This window comes from Oncorhynchus tshawytscha, linkage group LG22 (genome assembly GCF_018296145.1).
Source record: "Oncorhynchus tshawytscha isolate Ot180627B linkage group LG22, Otsh_v2.0, whole genome shotgun sequence".
NCBI classification, from domain to species: Eukaryota; Metazoa; Chordata; class Actinopteri; order Salmoniformes; family Salmonidae; genus Oncorhynchus; species Oncorhynchus tshawytscha.
This window is the reverse complement of record NC_056450.1, coordinates 16,151,313-16,165,234: the sequence shown is the minus strand read 5'-3', so window position 1 is coordinate 16,165,234 and position 13,922 is coordinate 16,151,313. Positions and strand designations below refer to the sequence as shown.

The window sequence follows — 13,922 nt, the reverse complement described above, 5'->3', positions numbered from 1 at the left end:
TATAAAACAAGCTAAGTTAATGACAACAACATGTCATTGCCAACTTCTCTTCTATTTATCCAGCTTTGAAAATAAGCTTGTTTTTATGACATAAACGCAAGCAAGCTATTACATAGGCTATTTGACATGGAATATCTATAACACCCTACGTATCAAACGTTAGATTGTAGTTTAGTTTGCTTAGAATGCATTTTAGCCATCCAGTGACCATGTCTGGTAACAAAAATGCTTGCTTGCAAGTCCTGGACAATCTTTTTATTTACTCGACGAGATCACCCGTTGGTTGAGGTTCCCGAAAGGGAAAGGGAACTACCCTATCGAGTGAGATTTTAGCTGGTGTCGGTCTTACAGACAACATTATATTATTGCTCAGTTAAAAGTGTTATTTTATAATCATGTCGATGTTTGCTATAATATATATATATATATATATATATATATATAATAAATAAAAACTAGAATGTTGTACCATACACAGCTTTGGAATTGAATGCCACCAGATGTGTCTCAGATGTGATGGATAGTAAGATTCTAAAGAGCGTTTTTAATTTAGCCAAAAAGGGTGTTAACTTTTTGTCAAAGGGACAATCTGAAAAGGAAGTTTTGATATTCTAGCCTATTTCACTATTGAATATTTGAAGTTAATTTGGGTTGAAATGTGCATCTGGTCTGGATCCATATTGACTTGAATATGTCATTTAATTAGGAGATTATAACACTTGAGTATTAGTTCAACAGTCAAAATTATAGAGGACAGGTAAAATGCATTGTCAAAATAATCAAAATGTTATCATAATAGAATAAGTAATAATAAATAATTAGAATAAGACAGGAGGAATGCATGCATTTAGAAGCGTAACATGTTCACAATGAACATTGTTTAATTAAGGCTATTATGAAGCTTGATTATGACTAAACCATATTTACCTGCAAAGTAGATTTGTTTAGAAGAAAATCAATGTTATAATTAGTATCCTAATTGCAGTAGAAGTATATGTATACTGCATCATAATTATTGATAGTATGTAATAATACAATCTAGTGGACAGCCTATTCAGTCCTATAGTGTATATAGACTTAGTATATGCATTTTAAACTTAAAAATGTGCACGGTTTTCATAAACATTAGAGTTGTTCTGCGTCGTTTTTTAAACTGCAGTCTAGCTTTCTTGCATTTAGTCTACGATGCTCTTTATAATGTTTTCAAATACATTAAGTTGTATTGTTCATATGTAACCAGGGGGTGGTGACAAAGAGCGAGCTCATATTTTCAAATGGCTGGCAATATCTGGAATGCATAGAGTGACCTAAAACAGACATCAAATAATTAGATACACTAAAATGTTCCATGTTGACACACTAATGTAGAGAGAACTATTGATGTCAAAAGAATTAGGGGAGTGTTCATTTAGGGTGAGCTTAGTAGCCTCAATAGGGAAAAATAGTTGCCATCCTGTACTTTCTATTTATGTATGCCTTATCACAGCTTGATCCACCTCCAATGTAGAATAAAAAATACTAGACATACTTATGATCTAGGTTTACACAATAAAGATAACACTGATGGTCAATGTGTTCCTATACTGTTGTGTAAGACCACAATAACAAAGATGAGAGAGCTGAGCCTGTGAGCTGGTTGTGCCAACTCCTAAACAAAACTCCACAGGGGGGTGGTATTGAGCTGTGAAAAAGGAATGACTATACCGGGACATACTTTACATTTAAAGTGTAGTAGTAGGCCTAATGTATATGACAAAATTAAAAAGGGAGGATACCTATCTCTGTAATAGGAATGACTTACTACTTCACAGTGGCGTTTAGACCTAATGCATTACATCCATACACACAAGATGAATGTATCTATAGTCACTACCTTTGTTAATTTCTTTGCCTCTCCATCACCAGGAGCTTTTACTGAAACCCTGACTTGAAACTCCCATTGCTGAGCAGGTTGAGTTATTTTCGGTGTTCCTGTGAGGTTGGTCAGTGAAGGAGGGGGAGGGGGAGGATGAAGGAGGAGAGAGAGAGAGTGCTTCATGCCTCCACATAAACACAATGTCCTCTCAGGCAATCTGGAGCCGGGTAGCTTTTACATAGAATAGTCATCCAGTCTTTGTTTTTCTATCCAATATTCATTTAAAATCGGTTATCCAATGATGTGTCTCAGTAAAGGAACATGTGAAGAATATGGAATAGTCTAGGCCTAGAGATAAAAAATAAATAAAAAATCTATAATATTATATTATTTCAGCACTGCTACTAATGCACTACCGTTTTCCTGTATATCCAGTAATCCTCCCACAGGTATTAACACCATCTCTTTTATCCCTTTGTCCTTGAAGCACCTGGACTGTGGTGGGGTGGGGGCTATAGGTATAGTTTGCTTGTTTGGCAGGTCTCCTGATGGCACTGTAGGTCACATCCTGTGCTACTCCCATGGGGATATGAGCCAGTCTCTCTCAGTGGTCTTCTTTGTACAGAGTAACACCAGGAGTTACTTCTGACCCATCTAACTGATTGCTAGACCCTAGGGGATAGGGCTTTCCCCAACACTTCCTGAAGAACAGTGAGTCTAAGAATACTACTAGTCACGGAGGGAATGGAAATAGCAGGTGTTGAATGAAGATCATTCCAATAAAGTGACACATCTGTCCTTCTCAATTTAGACTTTAAAGTAAACCCCCGACACCTTTGAATCCTTCAGGACTTCAGAGTGGTGATCATGTATTTATAAAGGGTGTGAAGTGGACAGAGGCAATGCCAGATATGTTTCTTATATAAACTCCACTAACTTAGTCTCCTTGGTCTGTAGACAGAAGGCCATTTCTCTCCTCTGTAGCCTAGCCTATCTCTGGGTCAGTACACTTTACCTGGTTATAACATGTTCTCACTGAAGGGTATCTTCCTCAACAGAGAAAACATAACCTTGTAGGTCAACTTGAATGTGATATATGGTCATACTGTACTGTAGACCTGTGAGTAAGAGAGGCTATAATACACTTTAAAAGTATCAATGCTTTTGCAAACAAATATGGTAGGGGCCTATTTATAGTTGATGTCTGTCTGGGTTTGGAAAGTTCACAGAGTGCAAAAATAGAATAAGTTATCTGAAAATCACACAGTCATTAACTTCAGTCAGGCTGTAGCCTAGTGTTACATCATCGAACAAGTGACCTTCTCCCCCTGATCTCAGACAGACCGTTTCTTCCTCAGCCATTCCTTTGTATAGTTCTGTGTGGAATCAACCAGGAATCAGGCTGGAGATTTTTCCTTTTCCTTAATTGAATTAGTGAGGTGTGGGTGGATGGAAGTCTGCTCCCTCTGTGCTCTAGACTCTGGCTGACTCTGGCTGCCGATGACAGGTGGTGTCATACCTTAGACCAGTCTGTCTCTATGCCGCCAAGGCCCTCTCTGATTGATCACATTGATTCATCCAGCTTACTACTGATGTGATGTGGACCAATATCGACCTGAATCAAACCCAGCCAGGCCTACAATGAGCCTGATTGCTAGCCCCTTCACTCGTCATTAGGGACCATTCCCAGAATAGGGAAAAAAAATAGAACTGTTCGTTTAAACCAAGAGATGCATTATTCAGCAGCATAGAAAAAAATAATGAATAGAATAGATAAGCAATCATGTAGGACTATACCAACGAGCAAGCAAAATGTCTGGCACTATGCTATGGAACAAATCAATCAGGCTGGATCTGTCAGATTGTCTGATACGCGTGTTTTGTTTTTTAATAGCTAATTTAGAACTCTTGAATTATTCTACATATGTATAAAACCATGATGCAACAACTTATTTTTTGTTAGATTTTTAAAATAAGGTGTATTGTATGTATTGTATGCTAGGCCTGTCAGAACTGTTTGGAAATACGATCTCTAAGATCATTGAGATGTAAAGTAAAATGTGCCAGACTCAGTGACAGCTGAAGTGTCAGTCTTGAACTCTCAACAGTGACATAGAACTACTCATGAACCACTTTTCCCACTTACATAAATGGTGTGTTTAAAAAAAAAAAAGTTTCAACTGTGCACCTAATATCAAAATATTTCCTTCATTTTTCACTAGAGATGCCTGGTGGTGGAAATATTTTGGGGTGTATGACCATGCTTATTGGAGCTTAGGTGTACCACTTTGCTCTTTGTCAGTAGCATGTACTATTTTGAATATAGCCCACTGTATAGCTGTGGATGACTATTTTGCTAAAATATGTTATCTTTACACCTCAGCAGTAAATAGTGCTGATCACCCGTCCTGTTAGTTGTTTCTTTTGGTCATGATACTATATTGCAGGCTAACTCTTCACAATCCAGGGGTTTAGGTTAAGCCAAGGTCAGGGATAGGAGTAGTACTGTTATCCAGTTTCTGTTGTGTCTGTAATAACTCTGTCTCCTGAATAACTCAAGCCTTAGATACATTATTGTGGGGTTTGTTTCTAATCTGTTGTTTGCAGGTAAACATCTTCACTGTCCAGCTGCTCCCTGTCTGTCAATGTGTTTGCATGGGGGAAAGAAACAGGGCTGTACTGGGCTATTGTAAGCATCTGGGAGAATACCCTACTTCTTTTCCTCGATTTTCTCTACTCTCTTTTTGCCTCCTGAAGGACTGAAGAAAATTCGTAATCCGGATCGAATGTACAGATCAGCTGTGTGTTATGCCGGCCATGCTCCTCCTAAGAGTATCAGTGATGACACAGAGATGAACAGTAAGAGAGTGTTAATAATACTGCATCCCCCCGTGGCACTGTGCTCTGCTCCGAGAGCCCACTATAGCTGGCACATCTATTATTCATTCATCGATTCATTTATTTACCTCTTGATTTTCATCTGACCCCCCCCCCCACCCCCCTCCTCCTCTCCTCTTCTGCTCTGGGTGTTCCTCCTGGACCGGAGAGGAGCTTGCTGCTCTGGTGATTGAAGTGTCTGCTTTACAGGATCATGCTGTCAATAGCAGAAGTGTTGTCGTTAACTAAGAGTGATTGTTTCAGGTTGAGGCCAGGAGATCAGGAGCAGGTCAGGCCCTGAAAGAGAAGGAAGGCTACCACTTGGAGCTAGAAGCTCTCCTATCCATTCATCTGGATGAGGAATGCACTGGAATAAGGCTGCTATGTTTGCTAAATGCTAGAAGGGTTTCTATGGCCCTGATAAGCATAATTTCAGTTTTAACAGCTAGCCTAATCAAGAGGAGCCTCCTTTGAATTCACAACATTCCGTTAATGAAAAGATTGCCATGCATGCTGGAGCGTCGTAGAGCAGTTTGTGTCTCTGTGAAAGTGACTTCTTTCTTCATGCTTAAAGACCACAGCAGCTTCCTTTACAGTTCCTCCACTGTCAATGACTCTGTTGATCTAGGTAATGAAGTGTATTTGGAGTAGTGTTTTGAAAAGAGAGGCTGAAATCAACCACATCTCCTTGTTATGCTCTTCACTCATTACACTGTTCTCCTTGATATTGCTTTAGCCGCTTCAAAGCTCTGCGTTTTTACTCAACACACTTTGAGATGTAGATTTAGAGGCAGCAAAGGAGTTGGTTGGTGTTGTAGTCTGTGATTCTTAGTGATTGGGATTCGGGACTAACGCATCACCCCCCCAGCTGTGACTAGTCTGTTTTGTGAGTGTTTTCTCTAGTCTTGCTCTCCCTACATGCTGGTGCGTGTTATTATGGCATCCTATTCCCATGTCAGGCGGCCTAGTTAATGTGCTCTCTCTGCCTGCCTGGCTGGCTGCCTGGAGGTTTCACCAGGACACTGTAACGCTGCTCAGAGCAGCCCAGGCCCAGGCAGGTAAACCGGTGATCTGAGTAATTGTGGGAGTAGTTATGATAAAGGGCTGGCTGAGTCCTTCCCTGGCTGACTGTGTGTGTGTGTGTGTGTGTGTGCCGTGTGTGTGTGCCGTGTGCGTGCCACAAGCTCTCACCTCTGCTCTCCTTGAGATGGGCTTTGCATGGATGGGTGAGAGCTGAAATACGTAAAGAGATGTTTTCAGTTTGTTGCAGGCAGTTAACTGTTCGTGTGCACGTTTGTTGAACTTCCTGTCTAATATGTTTTGCAGCTCTTTGACTTAGCCTTTCTCAGCCTCACTTCTGAATATAGGCCTGTTCAATTTAGCAACACCATGGTAGACTCAAATCTTCCATCTTTTTTTTACTCTAAGTAGCCTAACACTGTTATATAAATAATTCAGGCTAACTAACTACAATATTTGGTTGGCCAGCATTCCACAAAAAGTGTACATCTCCCTCTCTTCCCTCCCCATCAAGAGTCACCAGACTGTAAGAAAGTTGGCCTGTAGAGTGGAGTCTTTGACTACAACCATTGTTATTATGATTACTGTGAGGGAAACATGATGGCACTTTAATTTGCTCTCTTGTCATAGTAAAGCCCTTCTCAAGTTTCCCCCCCCCCTAGCAGTGGGCCTAATCAAGCATTGTTTTGACTTTCAGAAGTATGGGCCTACTCACTGCCTCTCTAATCATTCATATTTGAAGAGATTATGCTAATCAAGAAGAGTCTGAGGGGTATACTACAAAACAGGATCAATGAGATGTGCCAAAAATCTTCTGAAATAACTTTGTCTTTTTTTGGTTAAGGTAAGCTTGAAATGAGCATGGTCTCATTGACTCAACAACCAAAAACCTATTTCTAAGTTTAGCTTCCTTAATGAACCAGAAAATCTGTTATTTCCGGTTGTTCATCAAAGTTAGCTGGCAAACTCATTGATCCTGCTTTGTAGTATACCCCTCAGGTTAGTCCAATCAAAGCCTTGTTAAGCCAGATGCAAAATCAGTGAGATCTTAAATCTTTTTAGAGTTTGGGTATAAGTCTGTATTGGTATCATACTGTAGAAAGAGTGAAGAGGAGGTTCATATAGCAATAGCTTAGATTTGTCTATATTTCCGTTAACATAAAGGCTAGTTATGGCCAATGCAACATGGCAGTCAAGATGGAAATTAAGAATGAGGCTTTTGATGCAAATAATATGCTGAGTGTATGATTAGCTAATTTTAGAGATGGAACTCAAATGCTTTATTTGTCATCAGAAGTGGTTGTTTGTTTGGGTAATGGCAACAACTCAGCAAAAGAGGTTAACTCCCCTCTACCTACCTTCCCTCCTCCCACATGTCTTACAACAGCTCACCCAGATTGATTGCATTTGATTGACAGCATGTTATTAGCCCAGCCCTGCATCTTGGCTGACCAATCAATGCCTTCTAGCTCTGGTTTCGCTTCAATCAGTGTTTTTATTCCTACTATTCTAATAATTTTTTCAGTGTGGACCAGCCACTGAAGAGGGGGAAAGTGTTTGTGGATGGCCTGGGTCTTTAGTGGGCCTTGAGGATGAGGTTAGCAGTGTTTTCCTCCACAAGTATTGAGGCACTTTAGGGTTGTTTCTGTCTGTAGACAGATAACTCTTTAGGCTATTCACTTATTTGATCCCTATGTCTGGTTCTAATTTATTTGGATCTGGTAATTATTACCCTGTAAATGCTCCAGGCTCTCTAATTGTATACCAGTCTGTTTGATTTGTTCGATGTTGTTTTAGCATGTCTTGTGATGTCTTTGCTGTGTCATGTGTTTCATATGCTTGAATGGGCCTATTGAGTATGCCTAATGAAAAATGCATGGCTGAATTGCATGTTATAGAAAATATGTTTGCTGCATGGCTGTGTGCTTGACTTCCTTTCGTGTATGGATGTTTAATGCCTTTAATATTGTTATTTACTGTTGTTTAACATTTTGTTTGTTTATCTGATTGGAGTTATGTTTCTGTTATATACTGTGTATTCATGTTTGTGATATAGCCTAGTGTTGTTCATCTGTCACTAAAGACATAGCTAGACTATATTGCATATTGAATACTGGGCAGTTGTGAATTATTTTGGATTTAGCTTAGCTTATCTTAGTAGGACCTTTTGCAGGAGAACTTTCCTGCAATGCAACTTGCAGTGGTGGAAAAAGTACTCAATTGTCATACTTGGAAAAAAGATACCTTAATAGAAAATGACTCAAGTAAAGGTGAAAGTCACCCAGTACAATACTACTTGAGTAAAAGTCTTAAAAGTATTTGTTAAAAAAAAAATATATATACTTTTCTTTAGGAATGTAGTGAAGTAAATGTTGTAAAAAATATAAAAATATAAATAGTAAAGTACAGATACTCAAAAAACTACTTAAGTTCCTGTACCTGTACACAACCAATCTGTAAACAGCACACCCAACTACCTCATCCCCATATTGTTATTTATCCTCTTGCTCTTTTGCACCCCAGTATCTCTACTTGCAGATCATCATCTGCACATCTATCACTCCAGTGTTAATGCTAAATTGTAATTATTTCGCCTCTATGGCCTATTTATTGCCTTACCTCCCTACTCTGCATTTGCACACACTGTATATACGTTTTTCTATTGTGTTATTGACTGTACGTTTGTTTATGTGGCACTCTGTGTTGTTGTTTTTGTCACACTGCTTTGCTTTATCTTGGCCAGGTCACAGAAAGTAAATGAGAACTTGTTCTCCACTGGTGTATCTGGTTAAATAAAGGTGAAATAAAAAAATTAAAAAGTAGCACTTTAAAGTACTTTACACCACTGGCAACTTGTAGTTTATTTGAGGTTTAAAAAGGCTTCTGTTTGTAATTTCCACTTTGACATTTCAGACATGTTTTTCTCTTACGGAAAAGGTATTAACTCCTACAAAAATGTCCATTCATTATAATCCACAAAATAATTCAAATGTCCTGTTGCTGCAGGATTATTTCCCTGCTTTGGCAAACTGGCTCAAATTAAGATCCTACATCTGTAGTTCTTAAGAAAGATCTTAGATCTTCACAAGTGCTTCACTAAATAGCCTAGACACTATGCACAGCCAACAATGGTTTACTGAATGAGCCAAGGAACCATAATATTAGCTCACCATTTCCCCACAATATGGGCAGCACTAGGCACAGATTAAAATGAAAAACTGTCACTCTCGGAGCACACTGAGCCAGAGACGGAGGAGGGAGGGTTTTGTGTTGAGGGCCAGGGTATTGATTAAAGATTTGTTTTTGTCAGCCTTTCCAGCCTCATGACCCACGCTCTCATCTCCAGGGTGGGGCCAGAACAAGCTAGCATGACAGATACCCTTAAATTCCCCCAACTGTTTGCTGCTTCACAGGCAGGATCAGTGATAATCCAAAGATCAGCACAGAGGAATATATATTGTTGGGGTCTATTTGATTGAGGGTGTTCTGACTCATGAAAAGGCATGCTTTATCCCCTCCCAAGTCCCTACTACCAAGGAATAGAAATAGGCTTGACAGTGTGCTCATCAAAAACAGGCCCTGTAGTAGGCATAGAACAGCAGATTTTATAGGCCCCTTACTGGCTTTTGAAGGGGCCCAAATCACCTGAGTAGTCGGGTGGTACTGTAGGTGGCTAGGCCCTAGGCAAACTTTCTCTTAGACAGCGCCTTTATCATCACCAGGGCAATAATTGGCTGCCCACCAGCCCAGCCCTGCTCAGCCCAGCTCAACTCAACTCAGCCCAGCTCAACTCAGCACCTTCCAAGCTAGCACATAACGTTTTGAGAACCATGTGTTTCTTAGTGCTTCGTTAGAACGTGGTTGACCTGTGGTAATGGTGCAGGATAGTTGCTTGACTTTGGAACATTGTCAGCACATTTAAGTAACTTGACAAAAGAACTTTCATTTCATTAATTAACAGAACGTTTCCTTAAAGTTCAAACATGGTTACATTTAATACATTTAATTTACATTTTGGTAATGTTATAGGAACGCTCTCCAACTGCTTTGACATTGGGAAAGTTCTCAAATAGTTCAGAAAATGTTAAGTAACAACCTTCTGTGGGAATTTCAGTACTTCAGCATAACGTTTCCTACCGGTTTTCTCATGGTTCTATTTAAAGTCATGTTCTCAAATTGTTCAGAGAACATTACGAAAACTTTCAATAAAAAACACAAGAAACCTTTATTAACATTCAGAGAATGTTCTAAGAATGTTATTTACAAACCTGTACATTCCTTTATTAGCATCAAATGACTCTCTCTCCTCTATCTTGTTAAGTGTGTTCAGGTGTGTTGACCGCGCTAACTAATTGGCCACACGTGATCTTAATGAGTGCTTGTTTTCCTTTGAAATGGGGTTTGTTTGAATAGACTAAAATAAACATCCTTGTATGAGTTCAAAAAAACATGACATGCTAGCTCCCTCCTGGTGGCGCAATGCACTAATTCAATGGATAGCGAACAGAAGATTATAGGTTTGAATCTCATTGATGCCGTTCCACAATAAAAAGGTTAATGTGATTGCATGATTAATGCAATCACATGCTTGGAGTTCAAAACAGTAAACCCAAACTAAGCTAGCAGTGTTATTCAAAGTTTTATATAAACTTACGTTATTTAATTACCATAACATAACCTAGAATTTCCATTCTCAGAACGTTATTAAAACCTCCCAGGAAAACTTTCAGGGAACCATAGTAAAACATTCTCAGAACCTCTCTGCAACCTAAAAATGTATATTCCCAGAACTTCCTTTCTCAGAACGTTAAAAAAAACGTAGGGCTTCGTTCCAAGTGCCAATGGGAAACCAAAAACGTATGTCCCAACAACTTCCAAAGAACCAAATGTGCTAGCTGGGTTCTGATATAACAAGCTCTTGTTTTTGCCTGTGTTGCACTTGTGTTTTACAACCAATTGCTTGTTGTTAGCCAGATGGGATAGTTTATTTTGTGGGCTATAATAATCATACCTGCATAAAATCAGACAAACATTGATTTGATTTGCAAAACAGGATCGTGGTTGTTTCTCATAATGATGCAATTCTGTAGGGTGGTGGAAACAAATATATTTCATAATATTCCCGATAGGTGTCTATTGAGGGCTAGTCTATTTATGTAATCTTACACACAATTAACTCTGAAGGCTTATTTGTTGGTAGATGAGCATTCCCTAATCTGAGAGTATTAGCGACTAAAATCGTCAGTCGATACAGACTGGCAGGTATACATCGACAGATAAAGGCCTTACTCATCAATTTGGCTTAGAAAGTCATCGGGGTCATCTTAGATCTCAGACTCTTCTAGTTCAATTTTCCATTGTTGTTCCTTCCAATTTGTGAGCTCTTTCTGTTATCAGCCATGCCTTCTGATATATCTTACATCATAGCCTTAAAAATGTGTTGACCATGTTTGCTATAAGGGACTTGATTAGGCCTATAGAAGGCTGCCTACCTAATGGTGCAGCATTAGACTATGCCTTTAAAAGATACAGGCGTTTCTAAGCCAGGATAGCCCGGTATCTCAAATTGTTCTGTTCATTTTCACATAGAAACTTAATTAGGCGGATGGATGTTTGACATGCTTTTTATCTTTGTATCACAAACCGGTTTTGAGAAAATCATGATGAAAGTGGCCATTTTAGGCCTTTTTTAAAAGGCGTTACATGTCTGCTGTATCATCTTGGTGTCATTATATTCCTTATAGCTATTCAACTATTCTTACAGGGTTCAGATGTAAAAAAAAAAAAAGAGAAAAAAAGGGTTAATTGCAAAGGGGGCAGATTATTATTAAAAAGATCTGTATAAAAAAGCAATGCACACACACCAATAAAACATTTTTCTTTAAATGAAATGTTCATAAAGTAATTAGGAAAGAAGTGAAGGGTGTTCAACCAGCGTCGAGGTGCAACCAACATTTTATATAATCATTGAAAAGGAAAAGGCACAACGCTCGCTCACCATTTTTGAAATTTTATTTAAACAACTATTTAATTATAATAATTTTAAAAAAGGAACCTTTATTTAACTAGGCAAGTCAGTTAAGAAAAAATTCTTATTTACAATGACAGCTTACCAGGGAACAGTTTGTTAACTGCCTTGTTCAGGTGCAGAACAACAGATTTTTACCTCGTCAGTTCAGGGATTCAGCAACCTTTCCGTTATTGGCCCAACACACTAACCACTAGGCTACCTGCCTCTTAAAAGTAATTACATAATTTTAAAATCATCTGAAAACCAAACAGCTCAATAAATAACACAAAGATATGTCAAATCAGGTAATGCCACATTCCAGTCTGAAGAAAGTATGCTTTGAATGTGTTTTTTTTTTATCACACTCCCTTCTAATGAGTCCTTGTTAGCATCAGAGAGGAAAAAAGACATGTTCCTGAGAGTCGTAGCGTTCAGGAATATGGTCATAATATTTTGTAGCTTAAACCGTTCAAACGCTAGAGACAAATTCATATGAAGAAAACATTTTCAACATGCCACATAGGCTCAATGAAAACACTAGAAACCACACTATAGACCAGGGGTTCCCAAACCTTTTAACTCGAGGCTCCCTTCCAGCATTGTAGAACATCCCCCCCCTACACGGGCCCGCACTCACCACGTCTATTTCTATGGGCACAAGCTCTGTTCATGACACAAACGGTTCAGGTTTACAGCAACAACAAAAAACATTAGCTGACATGGGCTAGTTGTTCTGGATATTTCTGACAAGTTATAAATAGTTCTCTAAGTTATGTAATGACTAACATGACAAGAGGAGCTGATGATGCACAACCCAATTTAGAAATTTCACCTTGTCCATTCTACTATTACAACTTTCAAGAGTAAGTTGAAAGTCTGCCGACCCCATGACCCACAGTTTGGCATTGAACGTCAGATTTGTATTAATGTGAGCATTCAAAATTCAAAAGGCACTCGCACATCTGAGCTGTCTTTTTTGCAGGTGCATGGTAACAGTTGAATAAGATGAGAAAATAGAAGGAACCCGCACACTGCTCTTAATAGTATTACTGCTCTTTAATAAGCTTATGCCGCGTAGAGTAGACCAGAAGGCTAAACTGAAAAACCTAACCTCTATCAAATAAAAAGATGGCGGAGCTGCAAAGGTACTTCTGTGGAAGGGTGTTTATTTACATAGTGAATCCGAAAGAAAAACAACAGTACTGCCACCAAAAGTATACATCCTGACAGCTTAAAACAATGCTCGCCCATCAACAGCTCAATCCAAAATGGTCGCCCTTTTGAACTGAAAGAGAGGCTCCTTTTGTATGGGAAGCCCCTCCCATCAGAACATACTAAACACTTATTAATTAAAAAATGACCATCATCAAAGCCTACATTTTCCACTCAGCTAAACATCATGAATTATATGCATTGCACCGTTGCAATCCTTTTCTCATGATACAACATAACAATATAACACATTTACAAAATCCCATCACTACTGACATGGTGCCCATTCACAAGAACAAGCCATTCGGGACAGGCACTACAAAGCCAGCCCAATTGCCGTAGCTCTGGTCCTTATCCCAGCATACCCGGAAGCTATTAAGCTTATTAAAAAGCAGTGACATTAATGTGAGCATTGCCAGAACAATCTGAGATACCTCAAATATTTTTGGGCTGTCCTGGTGTGGAATCGTCCATAGGCTTAGGCTACTGTATTACCAGCACATTGATTAGCATGCAGGACAGTAATATCAAAATGCAAGGCCTTCATCTAGCTAGTCTGATTCATTTCATTAGAAGCAGATAAATCCCAGATTTCCCAGGATGTCCCTTTCGATGTTCAGACGGAGAGGGAGACCACCACCATTTCAATATCATTTCATCTAATGAACATCTTGGCCTATCTGATAAACATCTAATTCAAGTCTCAGATTTCATTTATCCTTAAAGTAGATGAGAAATACGAAATACACATTTTACAAGGTGGTTAGGCCTAGGTCTAGAAGACAGTTTTAAAAACAGTCAAATTATTAATTTGGAAAAGAACACTCACATAGTTTGTTGTGTGACGAATATTTCCTTTAACTCAATTATCGCCCCCCTATTTTGTTTATTTTAAGCAACAAGTGTTTTTTTGAACAACATCTCTATTTTGGCAGATGTTCCATTTCT

At 38.9% G+C, this 13,922-nt stretch overlaps 1 protein-coding gene across 1 annotated transcript in view; it reads left to right on the top strand.

Moving 5' to 3' along the window:
- The window catches only part of LOC112247140 (calmodulin-binding transcription activator 1), a 479,036-nt gene that overhangs the window by 380 nt on the left and 464,734 nt on the right, over window positions 1–13,922 (top strand). The window contains 1 exon segment of the mRNA XM_042303847.1: window positions 4,613–4,714. Coding sequence (XP_042159781.1) covers window positions 4,613–4,714 — 102 coding nt within the window.